The 20,546-nt window shown below is 34.3% G+C and overlaps 1 protein-coding gene across 1 annotated transcript in view; it reads left to right on the top strand.

Annotated features, from left to right (window-relative positions):
• The first annotated feature begins 541 nt into the window (after window positions 1–541).
• LOC142977182 (uncharacterized) overlaps window positions 542–20,546 on the top strand; it is a 35,113-nt gene continuing 15,108 nt past the window's right edge. The window contains exon 1 of the mRNA XM_076120924.1: window positions 542–665. Coding sequence (XP_075977039.1) covers window positions 637–665 — 29 coding nt within the window. The 5' untranslated portion in view covers window positions 542–636. The remainder of the gene's footprint in view (window positions 666–20,546) is intronic.

Genomic DNA, 20,546 nt, shown 5'->3' on the forward strand with positions numbered 1-20,546 from the left:
GAGAGTTATCGTTTTTTGAAAAAATATGTTCTTCTTTTTTATGTTTCTTCATTTCATCGGCATGAATTAATTTTCCAAGGAATCAGGGTTACGTGCTGGATACAAACAAAATGTTGTCGTCAATCTCCGTTTTAAAATAAATAATATACTCGAAAGAGTAGAGAACACTTGAAAACAAACAAAGTCAAAACAACTCGCATTTATATAGTTGATCAACATATAAAAAAACGCCAGCCAAGTGCGAAAATACTAGCGCACGAAGGGTTCCGTACCAATGTTCATAATAACGGCAAAAAACCGTGGTTTGAGAATTCCGTAATTTTTTTATTTAAATAAGTTTATAAAATTACAGCAAAAAACAAGGTAGGTACGGTGCGCGCGCTTGCAAAATTGAGTCTCAAAGTCGGAAATACTCCTTGGAAACAACAATGAGTAAATTGAAAAATACAAACAAATTTTATTTATAAGATCTTCTTCGTCTCAGTAGGCATAAAGGACTACATATATAAACGTAGTTTGGACGCAGAATGATCTGAGTATTTCTAAATCGATGCATCGTGAGTTTCACAGTGGCTTGTAAAGTGCGCAAGCGCAGTTTTGTTGTGATCGTTAGAGAGAGTGAACGTCGTGTTAAACATGCCTACTACTATCGAAGCAAGTTTGAAGTAAGTGTTGTGAGCGAAAGTTGAACTATTTAGTTCGTGTGATGTGTTTTTTTTATTATTTTTTACTTTTGGAACCCTATAAGGTATTGTCTTTATTTTTTTTTATTCTGCCGCTTTGGATCAGCCACGATATGGTAAATCATTTCAGGTGCTTTTTTTTTATTTCGAATTTCAAGAGTATTTTTTTTCGGCTTATAAATTGTGTTATATTTTTTTTAAATTACGTTTACAAACTAACTGTAGACAAAAGAAAGAATAGATAGAGCATATAAATTTTATTAAAATTGTGTCATGTATGTACCTAATACGTTTATAAAAAAAATAATTAGTATAAAATTCCATGATTAGAAAATCATTTTTCTTTAAGTGTTACGTAGATATAATTGGTTTGTATTACGATATACTTTTTAAACTTGATATTGTTTATACAGTTATGGTTACATTTACAAATATTTTTATAAATATCTGGCATGAAAAATTAAATACATAGCTCCCATAAATTGTACAAAAAAATCTTGTCTGTGATCGTGTTCGAATGTTTTTATCGTGATTACAGTCGGCACAATATTTTTCTAAATTTTTGTTTAACTTCATCTAATTACTTATTTAAAACACCACAAGTTCAGAACAAAAAATCTGTTTTTAGAGAGAAAATTTAAAGATTTTTTCGTACTTCTATCAACAATCTATTTGATAAGGTAACTGTCTGAGTTTATCTATCAGATAGTCTATTCGTAAGTTACAAGACTGGCATCAATAACTAGCTTTATCTTGGGATAATTATTTGTTTGGATTAACAAATGATTTTGACATTTTTGATTTCATATATTTGTATAAAAATGTCATTGTGTGGTTAACGTGGTCACTGCCGGTGCATCGAGAGGTCGTAGATTCCCACACGGAAAAAAAAATTGTGCAATCCATAAATAGTTGTTTCGGCTATGGGTGTACTTTGTGTCCGTTGTTTGTATGTTTGTAAAAGTCCCCGCGAATTTTCACTTGGCTCTTGCACTAAGCCAGTGGGATGGGCTCAAGGTTAAGTTCTTCACCTTTCTTCATTTAAGGGGTGATATCTTTCGGTCAGCTGGGATAAAAATGAGCCGCATTTAGTTCAGGAAAATTATTACGAGAATAAATAAGGTTTCACAGCTAACATAAGTGGCAAAATCGTTTCTGCTAATTAAAGATACATTGTGACAAACGGCTGTCAAAATTTCATCCCGTAAGCTATCTGAAACTTATCCAGAAGTAGTGAATCTAGACATAGGATGATGGGATGGAGGTTTGTTGTGAATAACATTTGATGTGTAATGTTGTATTATGTTATTCAACTTTTTTATTGATTCCCATAGGGGGTAGAGACCAGATAATTTTCTTAAGGTATTTTTCCGAGGATATGTACATAAAGAGACTTCTTAGAATATTAATATCAGTACAAATATAGCTCATTAAACAATACATCTTACTGTATACTCAAGATCTAGCTTTTGATTATAAACCTTATGCGTTTATAATAAGGTGGATTCTTGCTTATTACTAACAGTGTATGTACAGCTTATCTGTGGTCTTTGTTCTTGATAAATGGTAAAGCGACTACGTTTTATTTCTAAGATATAGTAGCCTGAATAGCTAAGAATTGCTTTGATACCATTTCCGTATAAATCACTTTATGTTTGAGCGTTTTTTGGCGTAAAAAGTACCAGTGATGTTTGACCAGGGGGGCGAACGTATTTCAGTTGACAACTATTTCAAAACCACTACGCCGTTCATTGTTTTCTCCGTTAGGTTGAAGTGATTAACACGTTACGTCGAAGCGGCAATGTACTAAATAGTGGACATCAAATTGACGTACACTAGTTGTCAACTGAGATTCGTCATAAGCTCACTGGATCAAACCTCATGCATACATAAAACCACGCCTTTTTTCCTATTTGGGTAAGCAAAGACTAAAGACCGACACTTGCTACAACCTTTTTAAACTTCCTTTGCTTCTTAAATCTTATCCTACCTGACCGTAATTTTCAGTTGTCTTAGTGGCTACCATAGTACAAGCTCTGCTTAGTTTAGAATCAGATGTCTTAGTGTGAGTTTTCCTAAGATGTTTTTTATTTTAGTAGTATCAATTTTATTCTTTCGCATTACAGTAATCATCTCACAATAGATGAAACATCAGACGAATCAAGGTAAATGCATGATCGTGTGTCAGTTCATTTTATAAGGCTTATTTACCCGAAGGTTCAGACAGAGGTGTATTAACTGCACCATCGTTTCACCGCTAACAAAGACTATACTTCCATGAGATAGAGGGAGAGTCTATTGACACTGGGCCACTAGGCAAGTTACCAACCTCCGGGCTATTATTAAACATGTAATATAAAATAGAAAAGACTAACCGTCAGTTTCTTTATACATATCTAAAGCAACTACCAATGCTATTGATTTTTATTTGACATTTGTGTAGTAAAGTAGTAAAGGCAAATTAATTCCTGCATTAAACTGTCTGTCAATTCGTGAAAAAACAAATTTAACTGTGATTTTTGCTTTACCCCTATACTTTAGCTGTTAGTTTTTATAAAAACTGGCCGTAATAGGACTTTATGAGTTGAAAAAACATTCCTACTTGCAACAACAATGCGTAGTAACTCAGTAAGCATAAATTAATTATAGCCGATCGCCAGTTCACTCGTTAATTCAATCTATGGCCTTGAACTTGATTAAATCAGAAAAAAGTAATTTGATTTGTTATGTATACGCAAGTAACATTGCATACCTTTGAATTGTAGATAGTTAAATCTTTGAAGCCCGTGAACATTTGTTTCTAAGGATGCATGTTTGTGGTTTCTCCAGCATAAACTACTCAACAAATCTATGATGGTTATTTTAAAACCTGGATAAACACATAAAATTATTTTGTTCACTGTGCAATTTTTGGGAGCTTATTAATCAAGAGCAAATTTCTGTGAACCCATAAAAAGGATCTAGTATTATTTTTCCTTAGAATTTTTAATATTCTATAGCCCTGTTGCTTTCGCTATAACCATCAGTATAACATATTACATGTATGCGTATCATCACGCCTATTATACCCAAAGGAATAGGCAGAGCAGTCGGTTACACTACGGCCCGCGGGACAGAGGCAGTTGTTAGATACTAACCCTCTTATTCATAAAAATATATGAAGTTATGAAAGGCTTATAAAGTGTTTTGTTTCTTTCACTCCTTAACGAAGTGAAAAAGAAAAAACATATTATAGTAGTTTTTTAACTAAAATAGGTTTATAGTGTGTTTATGAATAAGAGGGTTATTATAAATTAATTAGGTGCTTCGTATAAATTCAATCTTTACTTTATAAATCACAAGATTAGCTCGGTCCGTTTCTCTGAAAGTATTCAAGCCAGATCTGACGACTTCAAACCTGTTTTGGTTCCTGCGAACAAGTCGTAAGACTTTGTAGTTTAAACAACCACAAATAATATTCTGGTTATTTTCCTGTAAGGGGCAACCCGGACTAATTCGATGACTCAACAAAAAAATAATGTTGGACATTTTGTGTGTTTCCTACTACAATAGCTAGATTTCTCTTAAAGCTAGGCTAAATATATCGAATACTCATTTAATTGCAGGAACACATCTAAATGAGAATTGACAAAAATTATGGGGCCTTTGGAAAAGCAAAAAAACAATACTCTTTTATAGATGCATTAGAAGACTCATTTACTAGACTTTCTTCTTTTCTTTTCTGGCAATAACATAGCGCCGCATATGACGGGTTCGGATCCCATCGGAGAATAAATATCAGAATGAACTACGTTTATCAGTTGTCTAGTTGCCATAGTACAACTTCTGCTTCGCTAGGTATCAGATGACCGAGACACGATCGATACCTTTGCCCAGCCGTGGGATAACACATACCATCTGCGATTCATTTCCTTACAAATTCTGTTCCATTCCGAACATGGAAGCGAATACTCGTACAATAAAATCTCCATGACACAATGCACAGACGTAATGACAAGTTGTAGGCTCATCAGCTAGAATTAACACAACCTATTTCACACAGCCGACTGACAGCTTGCGTAATAACGTAGTTAAAAGGTACCTTAAAGAAGCTCGATTCTCTACTACTATCGACTACCGACAACCGGCTTGTCATCGATAAATTTTGCATGAAAATCTGATCAGCGCCTCTGACGGGCGTCGTAGGAACTATTTTGGCATAACATTTAAAATGTAAACTCTCGATAGTAACCCCCATTCTTTCCTATTTCCATATTTTCGCCAATTAACCAGTAACTACTATAAAGTCAATAATGGTTAGTGGTTAATTGGCGAAAAAGTCTGGAAAATATACTTATAGCTTATTTTAGTAAACACACTTTTAGTTTTGCAACTAAATGACCTGAAACAGCTGCACCTGTTATAATGCAATGACCCGGGGGTCGATTCGATGCCCGGGCTAAGCATCTGACATTTAATGGTTTATTGCGCAAAAGTGAAAGTTACTGCGCTTTATAGGTGTTATAGAATATCAAAACTATTAGGTAAAATATAGGGATTTTTTAGTAAGATATAAAACAACTGCCCCTGGGTTTTGTTCGGCAGTGTATGCGACAGCCAATCATAGCATTTCGGGTTCGATTCAGCTCATGCTATTGGTTCTATGAGAATATTTTAAATTGTAATTTAGTAACGTGCTTACTGCCTAGTGCCTTATGTGTCTAGTCTATAGGCTTGCCCCTTTCACATGGGACTGGCGATATATGTGTGTATTTTATTCACCTTTTTCCTACACCTAAAATAAAATATTATTTTCGCGTCACGTTCGTGACTCGACAAGACAAAGGGGTATTAATGTGTTTTATGTGCAAAATCCAACAAAGCTTCTTTCAAAGTCCAAGGTGAAATAAAAACACACAAACAAACATAACAAACACGTAAAAACCAGAGTTTTCTGCAGTCAAAATATGATTTCATACAAATAAAAATATTTAAAAAACAATTGACTGTCTTTGGGGCCTATTGTGTATGACACCTATTATATAGTGTCTCGGATTTGAAAGGTTCTTACTGAGTTATTCTATTAGGGATTTCTCAGAGATTGCTCGGAATTAGAAAGATGAGGTTGTAGATCTCCATGGTTTGTTTATTTGTCTTAACCGCAAGATGAGTAACTAATTAAATCAGTGATTCGCTAAAAAACCAAGAATATTAATGAACAAGAAAAAACAAATATGATATTTTTCCTCGTGTAGTCCAATTACGGCTTCAGTAACTTTTATAACTAACATTATCCGGCAATACAAAAAGATGTGTTCTTACGATACAAATGTTATACACATACACAGCATTATAAACATCGCTAGATGTGGTCCGCAGGTCCATTTGCTTAAATTGATGATACTTCTTCTATGGTTTGGTGTTCTTCTTCTTATCTTCTGGGTTAGTGGTCAACCTAGCATGAAAGTTGTTCAAGCCGCCACAGCTAATATTAGGTCGGGGAAAAAGTCTATTCGCATTATAGTATGTATGAACTTGTAATAAAATCTTTTCTCTACACACAAAAACTCGATATTTGGGTACCTCATGAGCTCACTGAAATAAACCTAATGAACCAGGCAGTGTACTCATTTGTGATTCTTGAAGCCAAAGAGATTTTATTACAAGTTCATACATACTATAATGCGAAAAGACTTTTTCCCCGACCTAATATATGCGTCTTAAATTTCGCATCGTCAAGGAGAGCTAAATAGTTGCGTTGTGTAATAGAAATAATAGAATACAACACATTTGCCTTACAAAATGTGGTTTAAACATTTCACGATAGAATTGAAATATGATTCTTATAAATTCTTGTTTCATCACGTCACTACACCTTTTTCTCTTTTAGCCAGACTAACATTGTCTTATTAAACAGTTGTGTAAATAAAATGAATAAATAAACAAGTAACGGTCCCGCCTGATACATGGATTTTTGCAGCAAATATTCTGCATTTTTATTTCCAACTTTCGAAAAAAGATAATTTATGAATCTTAAAATTTAAGTTATGAACTTGTAAAAAAATACCGTATTATTTTCTTGTTGGTTTCGTTTCCAAAATATAAAAAAACAAGGCCAAGTCAATTCAAGGATTCAAACCCTAATAACACTCTCATACCAGAACCTGTGTCCAACAATGGAGCTAGAATATGACAATTTCTTAAGACTTTCATTACCAGTCTCATGTGTAGGTTTAGCGTATATTTACAGAAGTTAATCGGTGTAAAGCAGATAGTAAGGGACGGTTCGCGTCTGACGGAAGATGCGTCGAAGTCTAAATGGGATTCGCAACGACGCATCATCGGTTGAGTGTGAACAGTCAAGTGTGTTTTTTATACATTTACTGTCTGTTCTGGCGTTACGCGACCGATAATACGTGACGCATATTCCGTCAGATATGAACCTTACCTTATACACTAATTCTTAAGCTGAAACCGTTTCTAATAAACTTATCTACAAATAATAAGAAAACTTCTACGCTGACAGGACAATTTACTCCGTAAACAACTTTCAAAAGTCTGATATTTCAAAGTCGCATACAAAACTATCAGCCACTGGACACCAATTATATTTGATACCTCATCACTTGTTCTTAATGAACGCTAAATGATACCGAGAACAATGTACACAATTAATTTGTATCGTATTATACTGATACGTGTCACGTTGTATGAATTTACCAAGGACCTTCATGCAAGACGGGCTTAAGTGCCTTTACTTTTAAGTAGACTTGTGACGTTTCGTCACTGTAATGTTTACTTTTTCAGACTTCTGACTTTCTTCCACTGCGATTTGTAATAAAAAACTTTAAAGTAACGTATTTCGTAAGTAAAAAGGGCCTAAGTGATATTACAATTTATTCATCCTTATTATTTTCTATCACAAGTGTCACCATGACGATTGATAAATAAATAATCAGTGTGTTTATATTAGCAGGTGCAATGAACGTCGTTAAAGTGCCTTTCAAGTTGACGTCATAACGATATTCGGTATTCAGTTCGAATCACAAGGCTTTGGTTAGTTAGCATATTAGCCCATGTGCATTTTGTATAACGTATTTTTCAAAAAGTAAAGACTGTTCAAATACGATCATGTGCGAATGGACCGAGTGGATAAGGTGGTAGCCCAAATAATTCACAAAGAAAACGTCTTCTCTTTGTACTAGTATAGTAGCATAGATAGTAAACTACGTGAAATTATTTATTTTCTATTAATAATCTATCTTGATTTCTATAACAATTTAAAAGCCTACTACTTCCACTTATTTACTCATGTTTATGTGTTTGTCAGTAATGACAATAAGTTTAGATTAACGATAGAGCAAAAATAACTAGGATTTGTTGGCTTTAAATATAAATAAATATTCCAAACGTTGATTCTTAAATAAGGCCTCTGGAATATTTAAAAGTTTGTGTGCGAGGCCAAGCACGTGGTAAAACAATTATAAATCTTTTTATGCCGAATTCGTTAAAGCACGAATTGCTTGAAGAAGAATGTGTGCAAAAACTTTGACCTCTAATTGCTAAAGGTCAGCTGTGAATCGTATATTATTACTGTGTTAGATAATATCTAACTACTTGTATAATATGTACTACTTAGCTGATTATGAGTTTCCGGACTCGACATAAAAATTGAAGAAAGTTGAGATAATTCTACTTTTATTAAAAGTATTAATTAAGTATTATCTTATAAGTTTTTGGTATTGTGTAACGAAATAGCGACTCTACGTTATAATACGTCTAATCATGTATATAAGTATTATATCCATGTATATGATTATAATTTGGCAGCAGTTAGAACAATACAATGAAATTTTAATACAACAGTTGTGCAATAAGCAATTCTAATTATAGAGATTTAGCAAAACATTACAACCAAAACATACAGTAAAACAAATCTTAATACATACAATGACGTGAATCTAAAACCGGTTCAGTATTACATCATTTTATTTCGAAGAAGTATCATGGCCTTAGTTAAAATTAAGATGCATTAAAAAACAAGGTCGTTTTTTACTATTTACTATCGGTTGGGCCCAACTTTGTCCGGATATTATACAATTTTATCTCGTTTGATTCCATTCCCAAGGGTTCCCGACTGTTATAAACATTAAAAAAAAAGAATTATCTAGTTTGGTTAAGTTGTTCAAAACTTTTGCACGTTAATACATTTCGGTGATATATTTTTATTTACATAGAAGATAACCATAAAACATCTAATTTGGTCCAAAAGTGATACCTTGAAGTACTCCCTAATTAGACAGCCCGTATTTCCAAAATTACTACCTTTTTAAAAATTTACATTTTGCTATTAGTTAGGGATCTTTAAGGCTAAAATTTTAATTAGAAACAATTGACATAGCCTCTCTTTTAAATATTAAATTATAGTAAGCAAAGGAATCGAAGGCTTAATCAAAGTTGTTATAACATGAATGTACTCTAGATTATTATCATCATCTAGCTAGATTATTTTCTATCGGCGTCTGCGCAATGTTATTAAAACACCTAGCAAATATTGATTTATGGGATTTTGTTTTAGATTGGGTCATACATTGTGTCTGCAATATGTTTGATTATTATAATATTTAATATAAGTAAAACTGCATCGACTGCCTCTGTGGTCTGAGTGATAGTTTATGGCTGCCAAGTACGAGGTTTCTAGTTCGATTCCCGTGTCTTTTAAGTGTATATTTTTTTAGTTACTTATTAAAGCCTGCTTTGTTTGGACAATAAAAAACTATAGTAATAGCAAAACGTGAATGTGTTATTAGAGTTATGCGTTATATCTTTTGATTTGATTTTGATTTTTAAATCGTTTTGCGTGAAAGATCAAACCATCTATTCACAATTTGACGTGTTTACTGTTTTAACCAAACTGTTTGTACACGGGAGATGTCTTTCAAAACAAACTTTCTTCGTTACGATATTTAATCTAAGATTGACCAAGTAAAACCGACGACCTCCGACTGCCTGATAAAATAAGACGGCAGTAGTACATTATATAATAGAGCTGGTTATAATTAGGTACTCTTGGCCACCGGCGATACTTTCTCGCGACAAGTTGACTATTTATAGAAAAACTCACGCGTCGATATAAATAAATGATTCTATGAATGAGAATGTATTCTCGGTATTATATCGTTTACGTAAACTATCGTTGTGGCAAGCTTTTATTCTGTTCGGATCATTTATATTTATTTTTGACAGCAAAACTGAAAACCTTTTTCTTTCGGCGAATTAGTTCAATTCTTTTTTTACCCTATTATTGTCCCACTGGTGGTGAAGGGTCTCCTCCCGCACGAGTAAGGGCACTTTACTTGCTTCTCATATTATTATATTCGTTTCGGCATTAATCGGCTCAGCTGGGCGGCAAAACCGAATATGTGTAGATGAATCCGATCGGCACAAGCCGAACAAGTGAGTCGAGTCGGTTTTGTTGTTCGATGAATATTGCCGAACCAAACGTGCTGAACCCAAAAAGGTATGAAGCATGCCTTAGACCACGAGTCAACTAAACTGGCCAAGTGCCAAGTGGATCGGGGACTATTAACTGGACTTGAAGAACTTCATGCTCTATTTTCATTAAACTATGAACCACAGTTCCCGCTACGCCCTTCAAACTAAAAAACAAGTAACGGTTGTATTGTTTAAAATCTTGTGTTTCTTAGCAAAATTGCTGACAGAGTCAATGATCAAGTAGGCCACGACGCAACCTGTTCAACGACCGAAACGTGTAAATGATTTTTTAATATTATCGTCACTGTATAGTTTATGATTTAGATGACAAATCGTAACGGATTTCTGTTAGGTATTTAGTTTTAAGTACATGAAGCAAATAAAGTTTGTGAGGATAGTACCAAGTGACCCTTTGTCTCTCCATACTCATATGGGAAGAAGGCGTGATTTGTGTATAGTAAAATAAAGGGTACGAAGCGAAGACCTTTTCCTGAAGAACGTATGAATTGAAAATAAATAAGTACCCTGTTGGTAAATCCTGGTTAGTCATATAACATTTTGTCACTTATTCACCATTGTTATACCAATGTATCCATCTTTCAAATAGGCATTAGTCATTGCGGATGCTTCAAGTAGCCGATTATTACGAATATGGCAAAACTGGTGGTCGTAGTTTTTTATCCATTTTATCCCTTATCTCTAAGCCAGATAAAAGTAATTTCTTCAACCACTCAGTTCACCTTTTATTGAGTTTTCCTTATTTAATCATTGCTATCTTTTACCCGACCCGTTTACCTACTTTAATCCTTTCATAATATTTAGAAGTGCAAAAGTATTTTAGTTGTCTAGCTAGCTCAACTTAATTGTGTAAAGTTTTTCAATTAGACCTATTTTTGGCTCTCATCTAATTCGGTATGATCTTATCTTTTTTTTAACCCATTACTGTCCCACTGCAGGGTCTTTTTTTTGGTCTTCTCCCCAACAAACGAGGGGGTTACGCCTTGAGTCTACCACGCTGACCAAATGCGGGTTGGGGACTTCGCATGCCCTTTATAAATGTATTAAACAAATTTTAGGCTTGCAAGGTTTCCTCACGATGTTTTCCTACACCGTTAGAGCAAGTGATAATTATTTAATCTTATCTAAATAAAGTTTTTAATCCTCTCTCAACAACATTCCATACTAATTATCTTCCAGTTCTTAGAAAAGGTTGTTATCTTTAGATTTACCTGTTGTTTCGACCTTGAGTTTAACATTGACTTTGACTTCACTGACCGGTCGTGTTGCGGTTTTAGTGTTACTTTACATAACACATTTTGTAAATTGATATTATTGGTATATCTACTACGATTGAGAGGTAAATAGAGCTTTGAGTGCCTCACTTAGCACTTTCTCCTGACAAGATAGCTCATGTTTTACAGACACATGGCTAGAATATAACATTGGATGCATCCCAATCTAAAATCAGTGTAACAAAACTCAATTATCTCAAGAAAATATTGTTTTTTTTGGAAGAATTTGACTTGGAAACCAATTACCATCATAGTGATGACACCTTTATTAATTAACGTTTTTTCTCACTATCATTACGCGATTCTCCTGTAAATTTAAAACCAAAGCCAGCATAAAAAAACGTAGCCATTGGATTTTAAGTGTATTTACATATCTATATGTGGAAGTACTTTCTGGTTCCTAGAAGAATAGAGCAATATTATAAGCAATTCTTAATAAATAAATAATTATTAATTACTAATTTTTTTAGGGAAAAGACTTTTTCGGATGAAGAGTTAAGAATGAAGATTTTCCCTCTTTGGAACAAAATTAAATTATACCTATATTACAGTGTAATTGTACACGGCCTCTAAAATTCTAAGTCGACGCTCATATTTTTAAGTACAAGATGTTTCAAAGACATCATTAGTAGGAAACAATAAAAACTAATCAGTTCTTACTAATTATCTAAGTTTTACATCTTTAAGATGCTCGTAATTGTACATCGTTAACTAGCTAGAAAAGACTTTAAGAGTCAATTAAATATTTGTATTTTGCTTTACGACCAAAGATTATGTATGTACCTGGTACCCAACCTTTATTTTCTAAATATTTTTCTGTTAACTGACTGACGCAATTATACAGATTAGTTTAATTGTAGTTTATGCTTGTTTAGAAGGGCTATACAAAGGGATAAATTAGTGAAGTTTTTTAAAGAAACATGCAAATCTTTGTCATAAGAAACACCAAGTAAAAGGCGTCGCTGTTTTAATTGTAGTAAATAGAAATGGTCAAAATATATATTCGTTGTAGTGCCGATGTCGTCCAAATTTAAAAAAACTACTTTTTGTATAAAATTTTGCGCTCCCGTCAATCTCATATGCATAAAGAGAGACAGAAATAAGTACAATTAGTTTTCATATACCTTAAACTTGCTATCCTTCCATTTTCGTCGATTAACTAAATTACAATATCTTTATACTGTTAACTAGCTGACCCGCGCAATTTCGCTTGCGTCACATAAGAGAATCATAATTTTCCCCGTTTTTGTAACATTTTTCACTGGTACTCTGCTATTGGTCGTAGCGTGATGATATATAGCCTATAACCTTCCTCGATAAATGGGCTATCTAACACTGAAGAATTTTTCAAATCGGACCAGTAGTTCCCGAGATTAGCGCGTTCAAACAAACAAACTCTTCAGCTTTATAATATTAAGTATAGATTACTTATCTAACCACGCTTGAAACAATCAACAAACAACTAACAATGATAAAGTAGAACATTGTTTATCGTTTCTGTAGAGGTCAATACCGTCGTGCACCAGTGAAAGTATACTCTGTGACTCAGTGAGAAGTAGGTTGAATCGAGTTGTTTAAGCAGTAGGCCGGTAAAGCAATGATGCTAAAAATAGATTTCAAAACAAATCACTGTGTAATACACACACAATGGCCTTTTTTATAATTTAATATAATTTTTTGCTTGCAAAGAAGATTTCTCCCGCATTTATACAACCTAGGGCCGGTTTCTGAGGTACATTTAGCGGTAGTTTATCTATACAATAGAATTTTTTGATATGCATTTTAACGCTATTGATTACATAAACTATCGTGCACGCAAAATGTGCCTCAGAAACCGGGTAGTGGTAGCATGAACAAAAAAAATATTAAATTTCCGTCACACACTACTCCATTCCTTTATCGTATTCTTTTATATTTGATACAGTCAACTAGCAAGCATTTGGCAAATTACTTGCTAGGAAACACTAGGGACGCCGATCAGTAAAAAAAAACCTTCTAAACAAGAGGTATATCTAAGTAAAATGTAGACCGACATCTTTAAATCTACCATCAAATATCATGTGGGGAGTTTTCATTTCTTAAAAATATTTTTAAGATCTCTCAGGAGTGCTAGGTGTCTTCACGTTTTCCTTCATAATACAGCATAATGATTCTAAATAGCTGTAATATCTATCTACGCAGTGGGATTACTAAGAATATTTCTATAAATATGCTCAATGTCACTGCACATTACTGCACAATGAGTCTTGAACATGTGTTAGTACACTCTTATTAAAACCAGATGTTGCAGTTCAAATTTAAGACGCAGTTGAGAAGTACATTGTAATAATAGTCCTATTAGCTCTAGTACTGATTAAATTAATTTATAGTTAATTGACATCTGTTAGTACATAATCATAATAATATTGCAAAAGCAAGTTTGATTTTAAAGCTTTCTAGGCTAAAACCTAAACCAAATATAGTAGGAAATCCTAGAAATAGCAGGACCCGGGATCAAACATTAACGTAAGCTTCTTTTTTCAAGAATCTAAAGGTTAAAATCAACGATGGTGAGCTGGCAAAATGTAACTTTGGAAATTTAGGACCAGAATGTGTGTTGTTTTTACTCTTTCAAACTAAAAGAAGAAATCCCTAAATACTAAGGTAAATACGTAATAATAGATAGGCTATCTAGCTAGCTAGATAATTTTTCATAAAAATATTTTCACGTATTTTAGATTAGGTACTGAAGTTCGAGGTAAATGAAATAGTTCTAATCACAAAACGACAATCAAATGACTATAAAACTAACGTGTTTACCATTTTATCGCAGTTTTTCATAGTTTTAACACGATAGTTACTCGTTAGTTGTATGTAATATAGATACTGAATTTGTTCAAAATTTATAATGATTACGTCAAATATTGTGCTATAATAATAACATCTTCAAAGCCTGACGACCAGCCTTACCGAGTGGTAACGTGTTATAACGCAGGTAACTGGGTTGTGGAGGTCCTGTAGAGGCAATCGCTCCATGCAAAATGTTGGTGGTGATATTTATTGTTACTTGTAACTCTGAAAACATGAAATCATTTCTCTAGTTCTTGAGTTGTGACCCATTTGTATATATATAAAACATTTCTTTTAGTTGTTATTATGTGTTCACTTTAATTAATGTACTTGTGCATTTTAATCAGTTGTACAAATAAATGCCAGCATTCTGGTCACGGGAAGTGTCGACCAGGCGATTTGCCAACTCTTTGAAGAGTAAATAACAGAATTGTTTGTTTATTTATACAGTATCGGGAAATTCAAATTTCTTCGTACTGAGTACTATTACCCGAGTCTTTCTTTAAAAATTGGGTATTTACTAGTTTTTAACGGGTATAACCCACTAATTGTCTATTTGGCAAGCGTACACAGCATAGAGAACTACAACAATATACTTTTGTACTCATGTATTATAAGCCTAGCATTGTTCCGTGTGATATGTGCCAAGGCTCACTAAATTTAACTAGCTGAATATTATATGCTATTAACTTTTGGCCTGGCTTTTATTGCATACAACTTTAAAATATTATCTTTATAAACTACGCACTATTTGAAATAGTCGTAGGTACCTATAATTTTATAACACTGATTCAGCATACTTTTGCAGCATATTTTTGAGATTAAAACGAGACAAACATAAAACAGTAATAAAATTTTAATTAAAAAATTGGCCTTATGGTTTCAAACCCCAAGACCTCTGTTCTCTGAATCAAAGACAAACAGTAAGTACCAAGGGTTTATTGAATTATAACGGTATGAAAGACACCAAAACATTTGGTATTACAAATCAGTTTGAAGTAACGGAATATTGGCTATTGATTAACCATTTGTATTCAAACTGGAAACTTATTTCATACGGTAATAGCAAGTATATTCTTCATAGGATATGATCTATCTATCTATCGTATGGTTAGTGGTCAACCTAGTGTCAAAGTTATTCAAGCCGGCCGAAAGGCCTTTGACATGGCTTAACGACTGTTATCTTAATTGACAACAACCGGGACCGACTTTTTACGTGCCCTCCGAAGCATGGAGGCGATCTGGTCAAATACCGCTATGCGGTCACCCATCTATGAAATAACCGCGCCAGTTTGCTTAACCCACAGATCGTTTACCGATCGGTGAGCACAACTGGCTATGTGTGCCTCAGATATATCAGATACGAGATGATATTGATGCATAAACATCCGCTAAAACAGCTTTGACACTAGGTCGATCTAAAGTAACAAGCTTAAGGCTAAAGTCACAACAGCTGCACGGATCGATCTCTGAGGTTAAGCTACGCTTACCGAGGTTGTTCTGTGGATGGGGGCCCATCTTATACATTGAGCTCCTCCATGTTTCGGAAGGCATGTAAATTTTTTGATATTTGTCAGTCGTTATCAGTAGTCAGAAGCTTGAAAGTCTGACAACCAGTCTTACCGAGGGGTATAATTGGAAGAAAGGTTAGCCTGATGATGACACTAGGTCGATCACTAACCATACTATAAAAAAATTAAACTTTTACGAAAATACGATGTTTAAAAGTCTTTACAAACTTGCTAGACACAAAACAAACATAACAAAATAAATAGAATAGATAGTGCAAATATTTGCGAATAAAATCTAAATGTGGCTTTCAAATGATCTAGGCCATCAAATGTTCACTCCATTAACACATTGGTTCATCACTTTCGCTAAAAGAAAGTGTGGATACGTTTCGACGAAAAATCACGTTTTTTAAATACTTTCTTACACGTTCATTGTCTACGTCTGTTGTTAACAACGAATCGTTTTATTACAATTAGCATGATATAGAAATGTACTAACTGGTATTTTTACCTGTGCTTTTCGGCCCAGGCTAATGCGATAAACTAAAATGTAGCACTGGCAAAATTACTTTGTGTTTCATGACTCATGATTTCATGAAAATTAGAGATTTAGAATTATATATAATATAATGTCATTAAGTGACACCTTTTTTTATAGCCTGATGTTACCATAGAACGCCACTTACTAGCGTCCCTTCCTCGCGTTTCAATCTACTATTGCACAGAAAATTTCATTAATAATTCTTGAAGATGTATTCTTAAGATTTATAATAATGATGTAAAATACCGCTTGTATATAAAGTCAAAAACTAAACTTCTTCTTATTATTACTTACTCAAGAATATTTACAAGTCAAAAAGCTATTTAAACTAAATTATATTATCTTATATGGTGTTTAATTCATTTTAATTGAAATACCTGTTATAAATTGTAAATTAAATACTATTATAAGTCTCCCGGTTCCTGAGGTACATTTAGCGATAATTTACCTGTCAAACTGTATTTTTTATGAGCTTAAACGCTATTGAATAGATAAACTACCGTTAAATGTACCTCAGAAACGGGGGGTTAATAAAGAGTTCTTCATTTCTTTGTCCACCCACTCGATCATTTGCATTGCAACTATTTTCACTTGGACCATTGTTACCGGCCCATTGGCCCAGTTCACGGCCAGTCCAAGGGACATTAGAAAGCAAATAACGATGCATCTTGAATATTTTATAGTCTGTCGGTAAACTGTTACGAAATGTATAAAAAACTAACGATTATTAAACTTTTTTTATTGTCGTAAAAGCATTATTTTCTACATATCTCATAACATTTTGGAATCTTTTTTAGGGCATTTTAGAATAAAAATGCAGCAAATTCTTGTCATATTGTTGGGAAAGTATTTTTAAAGGTAGAGATTAGGCACTCATTCTCTACGCTGGCCAAGTACGGGTTGAGGACTTAGCATCATTTCAAGAACTGTTTTAACAAACTCTCAGGTTTGCAAGATCTTATTCCAAAAGGCACAGATCACACCTAAATTTGTCTTTGAAACTAAAAGTCATGCGTGATGATACCTCTACGTGAACGTTTTATACCTCTTCAAATAATTTATGAATAACACGCGATCAAAATATAATTATTCAGTATCGTGCGGAGGTTGGTTAAGACCGGCGTTATTGTGCGAGGTCGTTGAACCGTAGTTTCATCGGCATTATCAGCTATTGCTGATTCTCCACATCTATGGCGAAAGTTGAATGACCTTAATGGAATTGAATTAAATTGACACGCCTTTGTATGTGTCGGTAGTGTAGTCCACATATTACGAAACTGAAAATTTTGGCATACAGTACTTTGTTGTATAAGTACTGTTTACCGATAGAAATATCCACCTAGTTGGAAAAGTAAGAGTTATCTTTATAAACTATATCGCAACTAGGTAGAGCAGTGATAGCTAAGTAGTATAAGTTGGTACCTCCCACGCAAGAGGTTGCAGGTTCGAATCGAAGTCGACATACTAATGACTTTTGGAAGTTATGTGTTTTAGAAATAATAGTAATTATCACTCGTTCCAACGGTGACGGAAAAACGTGATACAACCGTGCATGCCTGAAAGTTCTTAAGAATAGTTCTTGAAGTAATGTCCCCAACCCGCAATTGGCTAGCGTGGTGGACTCAAGATCTAACCCCTCACTTACTGGAAAAGACCAGTGCCCAGCAGTAGGACATTAATGGGTTAAATTTTACTTGTTTATAAGCAACTAGCTGACCCGCGCAACTTCGTTTGCGTCACATAAGAGAGAATGGGTCATAATTTTCCCCGTTTTTGTGACATTTTTCGTTGCTACTCCGCTCCTAATGGCCGAAGCGTGATGTTATATAGCCTAAAGCCTTCCTCAATAAATGGTCTATCTAACATTAAAAGAATTTTTCAAATCGGACCAGTAGTTCCTGAGATTAGCGCGTTCAAACAAACAAACAAACAAACAAACAATCAAACAAACAAACTCTTCAGCTTTATAATATTAGTATAGATAACTTATTATAATTGGTTCAACCAGATGAATAATAACCGGCCTTTAATTATTTCTATACGTTGTCTGCTCTATGGTCACTTATTTGATGTAAAAACGGAAGCCTTTTTTAACTTTTGTTTAGGGTATTCGTTATGCAATTCGAGCAAGTAACGAGAGTTAGACATTTAAAATGTACTTACTGCAAAGATAGTTGCTACGACTTTTTACTTTTACGAAAATTTTCGATAATTAGCCGATTGTCGATTTTCGATAGTGGTGAAAAATCGAGATCGTCGAATTGATCGACATATTGTAAATAGTGTGAATGACAATTCCCTACGATGTTGCTCTAAAAAATATTGAAGAAAATTGATCACGTACACACACTAAAATCATTGACCAATGATTCAGACATAACATAAAACAAAAGTATATGTTTTTAAAAACTTTTCTGTAATTCCATAACTTTGGAGAAATCACTGAAAAACATTATTGTTTCGCGAGTCTGTTTTCAGTTAATTCATAAAACTAGTGATATGTTTTGTAATCTAAGTTTTTATACATTAATATTACGAATTCTTATAGCTGTGTCATATTATTGTATGAGTATTACCTCATTAGGTATTGGTTATTTCATTGATATAATATCGCACTAATAATACAATAGAGTAGTAACTCAAAGAATAAAATGTTGTATGAATATTTATCAGCGCCTCTAGAGGACGTCGTAGGAACAATTTTTGGCATATATTTAAAATGTCAAACTCATCATCGTTAAATTGTGGGTCCCGGCTGTCATTTTCGAAGATCTTTGACAGTCGTTAACATTAGTCAGAAGCTTGAAAGTCTGACAACCAGTCTTACCGAAGGGTATCGTGTTAATACCCAAGTAACTGGGTTGTGGAGGTCAGATAGGCAGTCGCTCCATGTAAAACACTGGTATCCAGCTGCATCCGGTGAGACTGGAAGCCGACTCCAACATAGTTTGGAACAAAGGCTAAGCGAATATATATACACACATCAACACTGTCTAGGGATATTTTGTATTTACTCAATTATCTCAAAATTTATTAAAGATAACATGCAACATGTATATATTTCTATAAAGCCCATTTATCTGACTATACTACAGAATAAAAAAAATCTGTAATTATTTTGAGTTAGCAATTTTATACTTAAATAAAGAAAAAACTAAAATATTGGTAAAACTAACAATGAATGTTTTTCTTCAGAAAATGTGAAAAATAAGAAAAAGTTATTGTTTTTAGCAGTTTTCTGGAAAATCAGTAGTCTATAAAGCTATCTATGACATTTATAGCAGTCCTGCAGCGATTTTTCATAATTTGGATAGAGTTTTCCAAGTCTTACTGCGGTATATTGTCCCAGGTCCGGCTAAGATGCAAAAAAGTGGCTCTTCCGTTGCAATGTTCGCAGGGAAATTTCTCAAAGCTCTTCTTTGGGGCATACTCCACGCGTGCTCTATGGGGTTTAGGTCAGGTGATTGATCGAGCCAGCTTAAGACCGATTTGTCGTGTTCCTGCAACCATCTCGTCACCGCTCTTGCTGTGTGCGGACGGGTGTTATCGTGAATGAGGGTGAATTCTTGGCCCATTTGAAGTTTAAGGGGGTAGATTATCGGCATAAGCACCTCATTACGGTATTTTTTAGCCGTAATGGTGTTTCTGACCCAAACGCGGTCTGTTCGTCCACCGAGAATAATTTCCGCCCAAACCATCATTGTACCGCCGTGCTATAAATGGACTTCCTGAGGATATTGCAGACGGCTATCACAACCAGAGACTCGCCAAACACGTACTCTACGTGAATCGAAATGAAAACTGAACCGGGACTCATCGGTAAACAGTAATACAGACTACGGGTTATCATCCCAGAGCAAAAGTACAGGGAACCCACTCTAGTCTTCGTCCGCGATTTCCTCAGCAGAGTGCTGGAGTACGAAGCGGTCTGCGAGCGTGAAAGTTATCTTCATGCAGCATTTTCCTCGCAGTTTGGTCACTCGCAAGCAACTGGTGCTCTGACTGGAGCCTCCGAACCAACTGCATGGCCGTAACATTTGGTTCTCTTTTCACGGCAATTTGCAAAAATCGGTCTTGTCGATAAGTGGTTATTCGCTTTCCCCCTGGATATCTTTCAACCACTTCACTAGTAGCACGGTAGGATGACTATAACCTAGATATCACGTTTTGTCTTGTTCCAATCTCGTCAGCAATACTCCGTTGAGCAGCCACAGCG

This window comes from Anticarsia gemmatalis, chromosome 12, assembly GCF_050436995.1.
Source record: "Anticarsia gemmatalis isolate Benzon Research Colony breed Stoneville strain chromosome 12, ilAntGemm2 primary, whole genome shotgun sequence".
NCBI classification, from domain to species: Eukaryota; Metazoa; Arthropoda; class Insecta; order Lepidoptera; family Erebidae; genus Anticarsia; species Anticarsia gemmatalis.